General features: G+C 42.4%; 1 protein-coding gene across 2 annotated transcripts in view; it reads right to left on the bottom strand.

Annotated features, from left to right (window-relative positions):
• gstcd (glutathione S-transferase, C-terminal domain containing) overlaps window positions 1–18,101 on the bottom strand; it is a 183,524-nt gene that overhangs the window by 57,759 nt on the left and 107,664 nt on the right. For both annotated transcript variants that reach the window (XM_084317986.1, XM_084317987.1), the window contains 2 exons: window positions 2,769–2,884; window positions 1,872–1,916 (listed from right to left, as the gene is read on the bottom strand). In XM_084317986.1, the coding sequence (XP_084174112.1) occupies window positions 1,872–1,916; window positions 2,769–2,884 (161 nt within the window). The remainder of the gene's footprint in view (window positions 1–1,871; window positions 1,917–2,768; window positions 2,885–18,101) is intronic.

Raw genomic sequence — 18,101 nt, 5'->3', positions numbered from 1 at the left:
ACTGATAGGGAGATATATATGGAACAACCTGAAGGTTACGAGAAGAAAGGAGAGAAGCTAGTGTGTAAGCTAGAAAAATCCATTTACGGCCTGAAACAGTCTGGGCGAAATTGGAACGAGATGCTTCATACATGTCTAATTGAAGATCACTTCATACAGAACCCAGTAGACCCCTGTGTTTACACAAAGGAGTCAAAAGAGTCAGGAAAAGTGATAATTGTGATTTGGGTGGATAATTTAATCATCGCAGCAGACAACACTAGAAACCTAGAGCAGGTGAAAAGTATGCTCTCTACCAGATTCAAAATGAAGGACCTAGGTAGGTTAAAACATTTTCTAGGCATGGACTTCGAACAGTCTGCCAGTTGTGTAAAAATATCCCAGAAGAGATATGTGGAAAAGATCCTGAATCGTTTTGACATGCAAGAATGTAGAACCAGGGAAACACCATGTGATCAAAAGCTAGACTACCAAGAGGATGCTCAGAAATTGACAGATGTAAAAATGTACAGAGAAGCTGTAGGTAGCCTAATTTATTTGACAACATGTACTCGGCCTGACCTATGTTTTGTAGTGAGTAAATTATCACAGCATTTTGCTGATCCCACAGAAGAGCACTGGATTACAGGAAAAACATGTTTTTCGCTATCTCAAAGGCACAGCAGATAAACAACTTTGTTTCAGAAATAGCAGCGAGGGCTTGGGGCTTCAAGCCTATAGTGATGCAGATTGGGCGGCAGAGACGCCACAGACAGAAGAAGTACCACCGGGTATTGTGTGAGTTTGGGTACAGACAGCTCACTGGTCTCATGGAAAACAAAGAAACAGCCCACAGTGGCACTATCAACTTGTGAAGCCGAATACATGGCTCTAGCTATGACAATACAGGAATGTATTTATCTAGAACAACTGCTAGAAGGAATGGATACCTATGTATATAAGAAAACTGTTGTTTATGAAGACAACCAGGGAACCATTGCACTCGCTAGAAACCCTGTGTGCCGACAGAGGTGTAAACATGTGGATATAAAATATCACTTCATTAGATCTGTCATCAGAGAAGAAAGGATGACACTTGTTTACTGTCCTACAGACGACATGGTTGCAGACGCTATGACCAAGCCTGTCTCCAAACTGAAATTGAGAAGATTTGCAGAGGTCATGTTTGGTGTATAAAATATTGCCTGTTATGTAATATTGACTGTCATATTATTTTGATGTTTTGAACAGTATTTATTTTTTCTTGAAAAAGTTGTTTTTGGAAAAGTTGTACAGTATACACGTCATTCATAAGTGGGAGTGTTAAGTGTAATGTGTTAATATGACTGTATGTAACTGCACTTTACTGTTCCACAAGAGGGCGCTATAGGCGTTAGGAGACGCAGCTATTGTGGCTGACGTCAGGTAGAAGGTATAAAAGGGAATGTTCCCTCCCCCTCTATCTCTTTCACTCTACCTCTCAAGGAGAGGAGGTCTCGTGGTACATATGTGCATAAGAATAAACCACGCCGGTTAAGGCTAAAGAAGGACCTTGTCGTCATGACCAAGTTATTGTTGCTCCCCAGGTGACTCTGTCAACAGCAAGTATTAATTGAATCCTGGTGTGATGGGGTACAAGGTCTTTTTGGGTGGAGTTTAAACACTTTAAAATGTCAATGTGTGACATTTTGACAAGAGTGTCAAATAAACACGATTTTCTAAATAAATATGGTTTTCAAGTCAAATATAAAACAGCTGACATTTTGTATAAGGAAGACAGCAGTATGAAAGTATTGAACCCTCTCTCTCTCACGCACGCACGCGCACACGCACACACACACACACACACACACACACACACACACACACACACACACACACGCACACATTACCTGGCAGTCCGGCAGCATGTGAGCCAGAACAATCCCTACGTGACCCTGTGAAACAAACAGAAGAGAGGGAAAACATGGAAACACATAATAGAGTAGCTAGACTGTCAAGATCAAAGAGAAGATCAAAGAGCCTGTCCATCCAAGTAGCGTTGCTAATTGCTACTGTATGCTCACAACTCACTGCTTCATGGCTACTTTCTCTGTGCAACGGTGTAACAATGTCACTGAAAGAGAGGAGGGAAAAAGAAGGATCTGTTCTTTTCAACACTGAACAATGGGACGACCAGCGAGGTCGGTAGGGCTGCCCCCCTCAGAGTTGATCAGTCGACTAATCACTCGTTTTGGGATTACATTACATTTACATTGAGTTGTTTAGCTGACGCTTTTATCCCAAGCGACTAACGTGTTCTGTACATCAGGTCAGCAGGAGGGGTACAACTCTGGCAGCTAAGGGTACAATTGTTCGTCAAACAGTGTCGATATTGGCATAGTAGGTACTAGATAGTAATATAGGCACGGTAGAGTCCTTAGTAGCAGAGTGCATACCAGTGAAAGACAGTACAAGGTTAGTATTGTATTCATCTTTTCATATTTTATGCTGAATTTGTGGGTGTTTTTGCAGAAAGATTTTCAGTAAATATCCGGTGAGCACTGGCTTTAAAAAGAGGTCCTTGTGCATTATACTGTAGCATGTGGGAAACTCAAACTTGACATATTTGTCAATGAAGTCGACACAAGTCCTATGTTCCTTCAGTTGAGGACAACCCTCGCGGATGGACAGCCACAGGTGGACATATTCATGACTGGATGGACAGACAGTTGAATGGACTGACAGACGAGTGGATGGGTGAACGGATGGATGGCTGGCTGGATTGATTGACAGTTGAATACACTTACCCCTCCGCTGCAGAAATCCACCACGGTGTGTCCAGGCTTGGCTAACTCGGTAACCATGGCAACCAGGTTATTCAGCTGTTGTCTTTTTCTCACGGCGCGGGCATCTGACATTTCCCCTAAGAAGAGCACATAAATGGTTCTCATTGCATCCTAAGTGACAGAATGGCAGAATATCTACTGAAAATCTTTACAGACACAAAGAAGTGTACAGGACTGTACAATGTATAATATAAACCACCTGCTCACGTGCAATGTCAAACCATTGTTGGTTTTGCATCAAAACATGGTAAGTGGTATTTTCTTTTTTTTAAACTTAATTTTTTAGCGTTTATCGCTTTTCTGGTCAAGCATGACCGACAGAAACAGGTTGAAATGGGATGTAGAGCAGGGGAAGACATTCTGAGAAATGACGGCGGGTCCGGGAATCGAACTCGTGTCCCCCAGATCCGTGACGAGCACGGTTTTCCCCGACGCAGAAATAGCGCAGAGATATGCGGTGAGCTACGGGAGCTCCCCCGGTAAGTGGTATTTTCTTGTTAAAATAAGTGGTCTACACTCTACAGTACATGTTAAAATAATTCCGACAGCCATCACTGATATAGTGTTTGGTCAGTAACATGGGTCTCCCAGTCCCTGATTGGATAACGTGGGAACGGGATACCAGAAAATGTATTTCCTGTTTACTGCAGAGTGGAGGGACTGGGAGACCCATGTTACTGACCAGACACTCTATATCAGTTATGGCTGACAGAATATAGAGCAATTTAACACTTATTTTAACAAAGAGAAACGTACAGCACCTTTAAATCAGATAGATTTGGGCGGCTAGGTGGTGTAGTGGGCAAGGCACTCGCCACCAGTGTGGAGACGCTAGGATTCGCGTGTTCGAATCCAGCTCTCCACATTGTTTTCAGTTTAGCTGGTCGTCCGCAGTAATACACATTGGCCGTATTACGGGGAGGGAAAACTGAAGGGTGGGGATCGAACGTTGTGAACAAGCGACTCCTACAAGTCGGTTGGTGCGCCTGCGCAGTAGAATCAGGAAGTGTCGGGGGCAGCGTGAGCCTCCCACGCGTTACTCCTCGACACTGAGAGATCGAGCTGCGCAGGTGAAAAGATGCGACTGCTGTTACCTCAAGTACCGGAGGGGACTTGTGCTATGTATGACTTAGTCCACATTGCAGCCGGCTTGTGGGAGGCAAGAAACAGCGTTCGTGACAGGGGAGGGTTGAATTGGATGATACGAAATTGGGATGGGAGAAAAATAGAAAAAATGGGAGAAAAAGTGGATCAAAAAAAAATCAGATAGATTTAACCGCCTTCCTAACATCCGTCAGTATACAGTTTTACAAACTCTAAAGTTGTCCCTCATCTCTGATTTTAGCACATAAAGAAAATGTGTGCCAAACCCATTCAGACCTGCCTCATGTTTTACACCTAAAGGGGGGGCGATACAAACGATTGGTGCACAGACAAATAGGCCCCTGACTCCTGCATCAGCATGTCTCGAAACAACAGCGTGCAAATAATTACTCAACAGTGTCAGAACAATCTGCGAGGCCAAAATTAAGTGCTGTTGTCGTCTGAAGCAGAAATGGCCCGCTACCGTTCTGCAGCTACTGTGGCGGGCAGTATGTACTCGGGAGGATGTACCCCATTAACTCAAAGCACATTTCGCGTCTCCCGCTCCAGCCTTCCAGCACGCCGCGTCAGCAGGCGATGTGCTGTGCGGACGCCGTCTCTGGTCCATAAATCCAGAGTGATGAGTGTTGCTTTTACCCCGGTGTCACGCCATCATATCCACATGGCTGGAATATCAGAAACACATTATCTCTGGCCTTGCCTGCGCACACACACACACACACACACCGCTTTCTGCAAATTGATATACGACTGGTGGGGGTGGAAAGCAGGCGAGGGGGAATTCTTGTCATTGTGGCGCAAATAAAAAATTTCGTGGCGCCGTTATCCGCTCCCTCGTATTGGATGCTGTAGGCGGATCCCAGAGATAGAGAGAGCAAGACAAAGCAAGGGATGCAGGGTGAAATTAAGAAGAGAGAATCAGTAGGTGTAAACACATCTGCTGCCAGGCCATGGACTGCCATTGCCCTTGTCAAGGACTCTCTCTCTCTCTCTGAGTGTAATCCTCTTTGCTGCATAATGTTCTTCTTCACTTTCCAGGAATGTGGTGTGGTCAGAGGTGTTCTAATCCCATGGTCTCTCTCTCACACAATTATGCCTGCATACATTGGGATGTCCGATATTATCGGCCGATATTGGCATACAAATGTGATATCGGAAAATATCGGTATCGGTTTAAAAAAAAATTATATATAAAAAAAAAATTACATTTATTTAACCTTTATTTACCCAGGCAAGCAAGTAAGAACAAATTATTATTTTATTTATTGTCAAAGTATGCATAATGTTGTGTTAATTACACGACAAGAGATATGCAATGTTAATTACCTGGGGGGGGGGGACCCTGCATATATCGGTATCGGTTGATATCGGTATCGGAAATTAAGAGCCGAGCATCCCTAATATCAAGCATCCCTAATTTAAATGCTTTATATTTGTCGTCCATCTCTGATTAACTGACAGGGGTGTGATATATGCTGTATTCAGTATACAGAGTTCATGCTCCCACGCCAGCTGGGCAGTGGAATACACATTAGGGGCAGCCCTCTCAATACCGACCACAGTCTGAACATGAGGCCAGAGGCCACAAGGTCTTTCCCTCGTTACATTTCTTATTTATAACAGATGATAATAATGCATTAAGAAAGAGGAATCTGATAAATTGTTGAATAAAAAATGTGTCCAACTATTACAATGTCGTGCCTCTGCCATGTTTCATTATTTAACGTCCGTCCTCCAGCTGATAGGGTGGGATTACACCAGATGGGGTGTGATGGAAGAGAATTGTCCCATGCCATAATGGAACATGAAAAGACAATAATGATACCGCAGTGATGTCACAAGAAATATTCGTATTCCAAGATATGATGGACTTCTCAAGCCATTTCTAGCTACCTTCCAGGGGATTTATAGGCCTCTATCAATTACATTAAAACTAATTTAATGTTGTTTAAAGGGGAGATGAAGCATAGCGATATAAACAGTCATAGCATCAAATTAGTATTTAGATAAACCACAGAAAAAATCACGTTATAAAAATAAGGCGTTTCTAAGAAAATATTATTTGTTATGTCCATTTATGTAGCATTTATGATTAAGGGCTGCAACTAACGATTATTTTGGTAATCGACTAATTTGTCGATAATTTTTTCGATTAGTCGACTAATCTAACGATTATTTTTGTCATTCGATTAGTCGACTAATCTAACGATTATTTTTGTCACACCCTCAATCTCTGCTTCCTGTGGGCATGGCTCCTTCTCCAATGCATGTTTTACCTCACATGCTCAAGTCTGCACACCTGTGAATGTCACCCTGTTGTCCAGTCCCTCTGCCTTAACAGTTAACTTAACATAACATGATGATCCCATAGCAAATTAAAATAATGACTCATGAAACATTTGAATTTGGATCTTAAGCAACTTTAAATCAAAATGTATTTGAACAATACAACAATCACTCATAACAACATAAATAAATTAAATAATACAAATTAAAGTGGAAGTGTTTAAATAACTAAAAAAAAAATATAGCAGACTTCTTAGCTTAACATCCCAGGGAACTAATGGGATAACTGGGGATGTTGTTTGCTCCTGACAAGAGTCTCAAAGTCTGGGGTGATGGTAGACAAAGCAACTCTGAGGTCATGCTCAATGTCCAATCTGTTCCTCTGCTTTGTCTTCAGCTGGACCAGAGCTGAGAAGCCACTTTCACAAAGATAGGTAGTGCAAAAAAAAATAAAAAATAAATAAGGGCTAATCGACGCAAATATTCTGCGTCGACACGTTTTTATGATCGACGTCGTCGATTATGTCGACTAAACGTTGCAGCCCTATTTATGAACATGTGCGCCGCCATTTTGTTGCTGATATCACAGTGTTGGTTTGGTGTATACACTGCTGGTTAGCTGCCTATAGTAAACATGGATTGTCGGGTCAGTCAGTAAATAAAATGTTGCCTACCAAACAACAGGACCGCGGTAAGGTAGCTAAATGCTCCGCGACGCTGGTTGAACTGGAGCTAGGTAGCCAGGTAGCTAAATGCCCCGCGACGCTGGTTGAACTGCCTGAGCCGGTCTGTCTGTCGAAGACCGAGGGAACCGCATCGGGCTTCAGCTGATTAGTGGTCAGCTGGTAAACCTCCCACCCCCAACAACATAATCCGAGGCAATGAAGTGTTCGCTGCAGATCTTCATTCCCTGTCCAACAGGCTGATCGCGCCGCCTGAGTGCAGCCAGCCAACGTGCCAACAACACTGTTTTTTTCACTGGTAGTTTGTGGAAATGAACCAACTTTCCTCTCTCTTTCACACGGTAAAATTTGTTTGAACAGCCAGGAGCAATACAAAAAGAACCACTGCGGTCCCGTTGTTTGGTAGGCAACATTTTATTTACTGACTGACCCGACAATCCATGTCTACTATAGGCAGCTAACCAGCAGTGTATACACCAAACCAACACCGTGACGTCACCATCTTCGCCCATGGCGAAAACAGGGAAATTATATTTGATTTTTCAGACAAATAAGCAGGATTTCACATTTTATTATAGGACCCCGTCTTACACAAGGTACACAACAAACAAACTAGGATCACATTGTTCAATGCTTCATCTCCCCTTTAATGTCTAGGAACCAGCTCTGAGGGAATTCCGAGGTGGATGGAGGCTATGATGGAGGTGAGTCTTGGAAGAACAACAACCCCATAGACACCCCCATAGACAACTCCATAGATAACGACAGTGCCATCCATTTGTTAATGTCATCCTTGATGGACTGAATGATACCATGGCCCTTAACACACTCCCGGCCAACCACGTATATATACACGTCATTGGGAGCCAGTGGTTGACGGCCAAAAACATGTTTTTGACTCGTTTTCCCTTTTATTTGATTTTAATACCCTATTCAATGTCAGGGAGCTGTAATTTGCCTGTAAAAGGCATACCGGGACTCCGAATGTGCAGTACCGGCCAGATCCTGCTAGTAGCACTGTATCGAGAATGCAGTAACCCCTGTTCCAGACCGGGTGCCACACTGAAAACGCTCCGGGCGCTCTTTTCTACTAACCTGAACCTAGGGCTTCACCCGATCGCATTGAATAGTTTTCGGGACCCCCGATTCATTATGCTGTGGTGGGTTATGTCGTCGGAATATTCTTTTTGGAATCCCACCGGCCACAGGTAAGAACAATTTGACGTCAATTTCAGCTTGATCGTGCAAGGATTTCATAGCCATCCCCCTGATCAGCGTATGTTGTGCAGGGCTGTACACTGCGACGAGGTTATCGCAAATTGCCCTTTAATTTGGCCCGTGCGAGTGGTAAATAATATTTGGGGGCAACCTTGCGAGTAGTGATTTCAACCCTTCATTCGCGTTTCACTCCTAAATTAATCCATACAAATTGGATTTTTTTTTTAACATTAGCCTACAACCAGGGCTGTACACTGTACAGTGAGACATAATGTTGCGGTGCTATGAAAAAATCTGTCGGCGATTATCTGTCCCATAATTCCTAGCAAACAATCGAATCGAAACTGAATGTGGCATCGCCAAAGAAGAACTTCCTTTCAATAAGTTTAAGCCGCTAATTTTGCTCTGCAAAAAGAACGAAGCGGGTCCATCTTATGACAACCACGTCCGATGTGGAGAGATGATAAGAGACCATAGCCGATTAAATTAAGTCGGATCTGGCAGTGATGATTGACGGGGACACACTTCTAACGTTCAGCCATGCATTACAGTAGGTGAGTAGCCCACTATTAGGAAGTTTTTCAATACTTATATACTGTCCAATTAAATTTCCCTCCGGGGACAATAAAGTATCAACCTATCTATCTATCTATCTAATAATGAGACAATATGCAAATAAGATCATATTAATAATTGTCACTGTTTCCCGTATATGAAAGTGGCTTGCAACTTACTGCTGGTAAAATCACTGTTTATTTCTCGTTTTGCATAGTATTACATTCCTCTTCTATAAACAATCAAAGTCCTACCGTAAGAGCATCATACGGGTCAATTAAACCTTTTTGATTAGAGTCTTTCCTTCTAGCTAAGTTGAACTGAACATTTCACTGTCAAAAGCGCAAACTTAAACAAGGTTGCGTCGCAACACGGTTTTCAAAATAAAGGTCACATATACAAACACCGTAGTAGGCCTCTCAATTCTTATAAGAAAAGTCCCGGATATACATAAACATTAATTGGCATAGATCTCTATAAACGGCCCAACACATTGATCACTTTAGGCACACCCTGAAACCAGTAACATCACAAATATGAAGCGGGTAATTACCCATACAAATAATAAACCTTTCATGGAGTTATTTACAATAATTATTATTATTACATGGCGTTTTCACATTCGCCGAAATGCTTGCTTGTGATTGGTCAATAGCCCCCCGATAATGACCGCTGTGCGCAGCTGTTCGCAATCAAGCCCACTGACACACACTGTTTCAGTGCAATTAGAAACTCTGCATACCTTTGTTTCACAATGAAAAGTGCTTTATAAATAAAAATAAGTAAGGGATAATGTATAGCTTTACTCGGTCATTGTCGCAAAATAATTGACCTTCACTGACGTTTAAAACACCTCGCCGAAGCGGCTCGGTATTTTAAACTACGTGTCGGTCAATTATTTTGCGACAATGACCTCGTAGCTATACATTATCCCTTACTTATTTTTATTTATAAAGCACTTTTCATTGTGAAACAAAGGTATGCAGAGTTTCTTGTCCTCCTGATTAATGCAATGGTGTGTGTGTTGTGATGATCTCATTCAAGGAGCACTACAAACGCGCACACACAGTTTTTTTTTGTTCTATTAGTGATTTACACACTTTCTCAGTTGGTTCATTATAAAAGATACAAACCTGAAAACAAAAGCACTTAAATGTTAAATAAAAGGACCACAGTAATGAGGCAGGAGAAACATATTTTTTTGCACTATAATGGTAAAATTGTTATTTAAAAAATGTCCCCTAAAGAATATGCTGTGCCCCTAAATTTCTCATTTAGGGGCAACTGTGCCCCTAGTGAAAACGCTTAGCGTACAGCCCTGTTGTGGTAATAATGAATGCCGTTATTGGCAATCAATTAATCAGAAACGAAATGATGAAACATAATACCTATCATATGCATTAGATTTTTTTATTGTAGCGTGTGTAGGGACAAAACGCCAATGGATTTGGTATAATACACGTTGTGGCTTATAAATAGCCTCACAGGAATTAGCCCCGCTCATTCCGAAATAACACTCATATTCACCACGGTATAAAACGGGAACGTATGGATGGATTTTTTTTTTCTTTTTTGCATCTTGAACGGAAGGTTCTTACTGTCAAATGACCATGATATTGTATCCATAGCTATAATATAAAATATAGATTTAGCTCTACAAACAACGTGACGCACAGTGAAAGTGTGTAATGGAAAGCTGGCCCAGCTATAGCTAGTTGTCCCATGTTGTAATGGGAGATATTTTATCTATTCATTCCCAGGTATTGCATCCCATTTCCAGATGAAAGGGGCCCGTCTCATCAGATTTCGATTGTGTGAAAGTTGAGTTGCCTTACTTTTGCTCCAGTTAATTTTGTATCCAGACAGACCCAGCCAAATCAATTAACCTTCACTAATTCTAACAACGGCGAGGTATTGACCACACTCCGCTCTCCATTCGGATGAGTTATTCACGTCCACGCTCGCTCTGCGATGTTAACCACGGATCCTGAGAAGCCTCACTATCGAGGCTGTTTTGATTTGCTCCCCCACGCGTTTGGGATTTTAAAGTGCAAATTGCATTACACAGTAGGATGACACTCGATAGCTAGTGGAGAGAGGTAGAAGAGGCAGATCTGTGATTGTGATAGCGGGCACAAGAAAGAGGGAGGAGGGGAAAAAGAGAAGGCAATTTCCATGTGGGAGCAAAACAAATTGTCTGTGTATTAATGATCGAGCCCTGATGAGGTTCCTGTGCACATCTCTCATCCTGTATTGGGGGCAGAGGGAAGTCTATTCCCTGAACTTCCATCTGCGGAAAGAGAGCGCAGTTTCAATCAATCGTGAATTTATGCAAGATTCTCCCCTCGCCAAGCCATTAGTGTACCGTTTGTTTTCAGCTGTGTGTGTGTGCACGCTTAATTAGCATTTTAACAGAGAATACGCGCACATTCTGAGTCGGAGAGGCTTACAGAGATGCACCGTGCACTTCCTTAAACATGCGAGTACAGAATGTGGTGGGTGCCCGGACATAAGGGGCTGCCAGGTGGTCACCAAGTGAAGCTACAGCCCCTTTTTACACAGCCTGTCTGAGGTGGGAATGTTGCGCCATTATTCCGCCTCGCGTAAAACGTATGAACACCAGATGGGGTGCTGTGCATTGTTTATCTGTGTATCATTTGATCATTTCACTCATTCTCTGCCACGCTGTTTCCGGGATATGGCTATGCGCTGCCACGCATTAAACCAATGGAGTCAGTCACCCTGTTTGCAGGGCTATAACTATATTCTATATTATAGCTATGGATGCAATACTATGGCCCATTTGACATCGAGTATCTATCGTTCAAGATGTGAAAAAGAAATAATTTTTCCATCCATACATTCCCGTTTTATACCGTGGTGAATATAAGTATGGTTTTAGAGCGGTTTATGGTAATTCCTGGGAGGCTAGTAATAGCCTGCAACGTGTATTATATTAAATCCATTGGCATTTCGTACCTACACACGCTACAGTTATTCAATCCAATGCATATGATCGGGATTAATTGATTGTCAATAACGGCATTTGTTAGTACAACAACAATCAGGGCGATGGCTATGAAAACAAGGCACAATCAAGCTGAAATTGACGTTAAATTGCTCTTACCTGTGGCCGGTGGGATTCCAAAAAGAATATTCCAATTATTTGATTGCAATCTGGTAGATCGTATGTCCATTTGGCCCACGACGTAACCCACCACAGCATAATGAATCGGGGGTCCCGAAAACGATTCAATGCGATCGGGTGAAGCCCTAGGTTCACGTTATTAGAAAAGTCTGCCCGGACCAATATAATTGATGCACAGCCCCATACACAGAGTCTCAAAGGAAGTGCAATACCGGCTGCATCCCACCAGGCGGCGGTATTGGACTTTTGCTATCTCAGACTCATTCCCTATGATAACACCAGGCTCCCTGAATGGATAATGAATGGAAATAGCGAATAAAATAAATAACGATCAAATAACGAGTTTAATCGTTGTTGGCAGAGAAAGAGTTAATACGCGATTTAGAATAAAAAATCCAAAAACCAATAACGATCTGTTATTTCATCAAATGTTTCATCGTTTACAAAGCAACAACAATCAGACAACAAAATATCCCATTTTCTTATGTTTCTATAAGGTAATATCATAAATAACCACTACTGTTTTCAGTGGAGAGCTGCCCCACGCCACTATCCCCGCACCACCAACCCATGTGAATATCCAGCTATCAGTTGTTGCATGAAACGTAGGATAGAACAAAGGCTGACGACATGACATAATAATCATAATAATAATAAGCTACATGTTTTATGTCTAATTAAAAGACTGCAATGTTTACCACGGTACTCACGGTACATAATCAACTAGCTGCCCAGAACACACAGAGCAGAGTTAGACTGACTGGTAACTCTGCATTATCTACTTCGGAATTAAGCCCTTTTTGGGACACAGAAATGTAAGCTACATGACATAACATTTGATTTCCTAAACCAGAAAATCGCCTCTAATTGTGCACGTTTCAAAAGAGAAAATGTGTCTTAACTCATCATCATGATTGATTAAAACCGAATTGATCCTATTTCCCTCAGCTATTGAGACTCCTTCCCCAGTAGCTAGCCTGCACAATCAGCCAAAGTACTCTGTTTGTTATTTTCATGGGAGCATTTCCCTCCTGTCATTCCAACAGCAGCTTAGTATTGCACGATGGCAATGGAGTCCTTACTAGGTGTGTCATTTTGGAGATGCTGGTCCCCATATAAAACACAGAAATCTATTACAATCCCTTTCATAGATTTTAAAGATAGAAAACCATTACAATCTTTAGAATGTTTTATTTTGTATAATTTTTCATAGATTTCTATGACAGAAATATATTACAGAAATATATTTCCGGGAGGTTTTAATATAAATGATCTGCTCTATAATTATGCCAATGTTTATTTTAAGCCTATTTTGTGGTCACATCATTGCAGGGCTGCAATTCTTGTATGAAGGTTTTATTCTTGTATGAAAGTTGAAAATATTATTATTATTATCATTATTATACAACATATTATTTTATTAATTATTTTAAGCACAAAGGGAGAGTACAAATAAGCCTCCAGTGTCTGAAGGAGTGAATATAAAAGCAGCGTTTCTTGCCACCAAACGAACCAGGGAGAGAAGAACAAGGTTGTTTGAACATGTCACTTCCTGGCTCCAGATCAAACCCATAAGCTACAGCATGTAGGAGTGAGGGGGCTGCAGAAATGCTAGCCATTGTCCAGTGGATACAGAACGGACCGCCCTTCGCTTTCAATGCTTTTCATATCGGCTTCAGCGAGGAGGACGAGGCCATGGAAGGAAAGAAAAGGAAAAAAGTAATTTATATCACCTTGCTATTCTCAGAGGACTGTTCTAATGTATGTTGTCAACTGGTAAATGGACAGCATTTTATATAACAGCTTTCATCCAAAGTGTTTTACAGCTTAATGTAAAAGCTGTAAAAACCTCACATTCACCCATTCACTCACCCGTTCTCACACCGATGGCGGACGCAACCATGAAAGGTACCAACCTGCTCATCTGGAGCAATTAGGGGTTGATGAGGTGTCTTTCTCAAGGACACTTCGACATTTTGCAGCTCAAGTTTCAAGTTTCAAGTTTCTTTAATAGTTGTCATACAGAAGTACAGAATACTTTTATACAAAATGCTTCTTACTGTTACGCTCCAGAAACTGTGCTAGACAAGATAAGTATCAAATAACATAGTATAGCATGTAAATTAGAAGTAGAAAATGAGGTCACAATGTTCAGTATAGACATATGTACAATGTTCGATGCAGAATAGACGTAACTGAGTTACCATATAATATACAATATACTATGCAGTGTACTAATATACAATACTATATAGTGCAAAGCAGAAATGGGATGAGGTACAATTTAGGTACAATTTACAGTAAGGTGTACGAGTTGTAGTGCAAATCCTTTATCAATAAATATAAAGTGTGGGGAGTGGGTGCTACAGTGTGTTTGTTTAAAGTGAGTGTGTGCGTGTGGATGTGTGTGCTATGTGCGTTTGATGGTTGTTGTGTAGTGTTCATTGTTCATTGTTCGTTGAGCAGCCTGATGGCCTGGGGATAGAAGCTTCTTCTGAGTCTTTCTGTGCTCGCCTTGAGACTCCGGTATCGCTTGCCTGACCGCAGCAGTTCAAAGAGGCAGTTGTTCGGGTGGCTGGAGTCCTTAATGATTCTCTTAGCCTTGCCCCTGCACCGCTTGTTGTAAATGTTCTGGAGGGTGGGGAGCCCCCCTCCAATTGTGCGTTCGGCTGAACGTGTCACTCTTTGTAGTCTGCTTCGGTCTTGTGCAGTGCTATTCCCAAACCAGGAGGTGATGTTGCCAGTCAGGATGCTCTCTATTGTACATGAGTAGAAGTTCTTAAGGATCTTCTGACTGACTTGGAACTTCCTTAGGCGCCTGAGGAAGTAGAGGCGTTGTCGTGCCTTCTTCACAACACTGTCAATGTGTGTGGTCCATGTCAAGTCCTCGGATATGTGGGCTCCGAGGTACTTAAAGCTGTTCACTCTCTCAACCGGTGCCCCGTCGATGCTGAGGGGGCTGTAGTCCTTGACCCCCGACCTCCTGAAGTCCACAATCATCTCCTTTGTTTTGCTGACGTTCAGGGAGAGGCTGTTTTCCTGGCACCATCCCGCCAGGACCTTGACCTCTTCCAGGTAGGCCCTCTCGTCGTTTGCGGAGATCAGGCCCACCACTACTGTGTCGTCAGCAAATTTGATGATTGTGTTGCTACTCCGCTGAGCCACACAGTCGTGTGTGTACAGGGAGTAGAGGAGGGGACTCAGAACACAGCCCTGGGGGGCCCCTATGTTGAGGGTGATGGATGAGGAGGTGCAGTTGCCTGCTCTCACCACCTGGGGTCTGCCCGTCAGGAAGTCCAAGACCCACTGGCAGAGGTCATAGTTCAAGCCCAGGTCCCTGAGCTTGGCTATGAGTTTGGAGGGGACTATGGTATTGAATGCCGAGCTGTAGTCGATGAATAGCATTCTCACATAGCTCAAAGTGCTTCACAGCATTGATGTAGACATAAAATAGACATAGGCATAAAATGAGCAGATAATTGACATTAAAACCTCCTGAAAACATTTAAATAGATTTCTGTCATAAAAAATGTATATAAAAAAGATTGTAATAGATTTCTTATATATTATGATAGATTTCTGACATAAACAAAACTATTAGCAGGTTCCTGACAAAATACAAGTAATGCATGAAGTGCAGACATAAAGTTTGTATGAAACAGACAGAATAAGAGCAGTGCAAAAAGTGTAGACAGAATAAAAGTAATAAACCACTTACTTGTGTTTGCTTCCAGATACCCTTAAACGGAGCGTGAAATTATCTAATTGTGGTAAATATATCAACACACCAGGTGGCTCGCAATATGGTTCACTTTACCCGCAGCTTGTCAGAGTTGCAGGGTTAAGTACATAACATACAGGGAGAAAAACATCCTAGAATAAATTATTTCGACAATATTCAATTCTCCCTCACGGGTGATAATTACATACGAGATCGGGCAATTTCCCCGCCAATCTCCAATCCGCTTCTAGGGGGTGAAACCTTGGCATTTCATTTGTCCTCTACGTTGGCTTTTCCCTCCTGCTACGTGGACAACCAGCTGGAGCGAAAGGTCACTCTACAACATGCAGTATCTTGGTAGTAAAACCTGTAAGAATGCCAAGAGGCCCACTTTCAAATTAAACGCACGCTTTGTTTTTCCAACATCAGGTATAATGGTACTGGAAGTATTGCCAGCATTTCAGCAGGGCAGGAGAGGGTCAGACCAGGCCTGAAGAAATATGTCCCAACAGCATTCATTAGCGATGTGAATACAATAATACATGCAATAGTGGACCCAATGTGAGGTGCGGTCTGAATAATGTTATACTCAAGACTCTTGTGTTAAGAGCAAGAGTCTGATGGCAAGTTATCTAGAGTCTGATGGCAAGTTATCTAGAGTCTGATGGCAAGTTATCTAGAGTCTGATGGCAAGTTATCTAGAGTCTGATGGCAAGTTATCTAGAGTCTGATGGCAAGTTATCTAGAGTCTGATGGCAAGTTATCTAGAGTCTGATGGCAAGTTATCTAGAGTCTGATGGCAAGTTAGTGAACTTTTATCGCTGTACGATTGAGAGCATCCTCACCACCTGCATCTCAGTCTGGTCCTTAACTGCACCGTTAAGGACCGGAAATCACTGCAGATGGTAGTGAAAATAGCCCAACGCATCACCAAGACCCCACTCCCCCCCCCCCCCCCCCCCCATCTCATCAATCTATGAGAAGCGGTGCTCACGGAATATCGTCAAAAACGCTTCTCACCCCAACCATGGACTGTTCACCCGCCTGCGGGGTACTCGCTCTGGGGCACGCTACCGCAGCCTCCCAGGCAGAACCAACAGCACCACAAATAGTTTCTTCCCCTCAGCTGTCAGACTTCTGAATCAAAACTCTACTTAGCCCACTGCACACCTGTGTATATAGCCATAGCTTATGTAGACTTTATTTTAATGATTCTTTTTCTATTCTCACCATTGCACATTGTGCTAACCATTGCACTTTACTGTACAGTTTTATTTATGTGTCTTATATTGCAACTGACTGTTGATTGTCACATCCTGGTTGGACGTACACAATCTCGTTGCACTGTCCTGTACTGTGTAATGAAAATAAAGTGAATCTAATCTAATCTAAGTTATCTAGAGTCTGATGGCAAGTTATCTAGAGTTTGATGGCAAGTTATCTAGAGTTTGATGGCAAGTTATCTAGAGTCTGATGGCAAGTTATCTAGAGTTTTATGGCAAATTATCTAGAGTCTGATGGCAAGTTATCTAGAGTCTGATGACAAGTTATCTAGAGTCTGATGGCAAGTTATCTAGAATCTGATGGAAAGTTATCTAGAGTTTGATGGCAAGTTATCTAAAGTTTGATGGCAAGTTATCTAAAGTCTGATGGCAAGTTATCTAGAGTCTGATGGGCAAGTTTAGTTATCTAGAGTCTGATGGAAAGTTATCCAAGATCTGCATTTCACTTCCATGACATAATGACAACCCAACAGGTTTTGATTGGTTGCGTGTACGGTATGCAGAGACATACTGGAAACAAGGACCAATGCAGAAACTTGTGAATAATAAATAAATAAATCTCACAAACACACATACACACACACAATGATTATCCATGTGTCGTTGATGAGGTCACCCATCAGTGTTCTGCAGTAATGGCAGAGTATGTTTAAACACTGAAGTAATTCATTCCTATCTGTGATAATTCACGGTAACAATACAGGAAGCTAAGAAGACCCCCTTAAACCTTCAACCTCCTGCCCACAAATTCCTTACCCTGCCCGCAGAAGCTCTGGTGCAATACACAATTTCCAGTGTGAACTTCTCAGTTTCTAGGTTAAGATAGGCCCATCGGGTATGGCTGGGTAGTGTGCCTACCACAGCAGAGACCCAGGATTCAAATCGTGCCGGTTACCGGCTTGGCAATCGTGCCTACGAACACAATTGGCAGTGTTCCCGGCCGGGTGGGAAGCCGGTGGGGTACGAGTCCTGGTTGTTGTAATAGCGACTCCTACTGGTAGGTCTGGTCAGCGGGGGAGATAGTGTGACTGTGAACCTCTGCACGCGTTACGCTTTCCCAGTGAAACTCCTAGCTGTCAGGTGAAAATAAGCAGCTGGCGACTCCACATGTAAGGCATGCGGTAGTCTACACCCTCCCCAGACAGACAGTAGGGTGACAAAATTGGGGCATGGGGGGGAAAAACGCAAAAAAAATAAAAAGTTTATGTGAACTAACTACGATTTAGATTATTTGAAGTGAGGACCACGGTCTGTATTGCTGGACTGTGATGAATGAGGTCATTCAACCACTAAATT

Source organism: Notolepis coatsorum (genome assembly GCF_963971535.1).
Source record: "Notolepis coatsorum genome assembly, chromosome: 7".
Classification (NCBI taxonomy): Eukaryota; Metazoa; Chordata; class Actinopteri; order Aulopiformes; family Paralepididae; genus Notolepis; species Notolepis coatsorum.
This window is presented reverse-complemented; position numbering and strand designations above follow the sequence as displayed.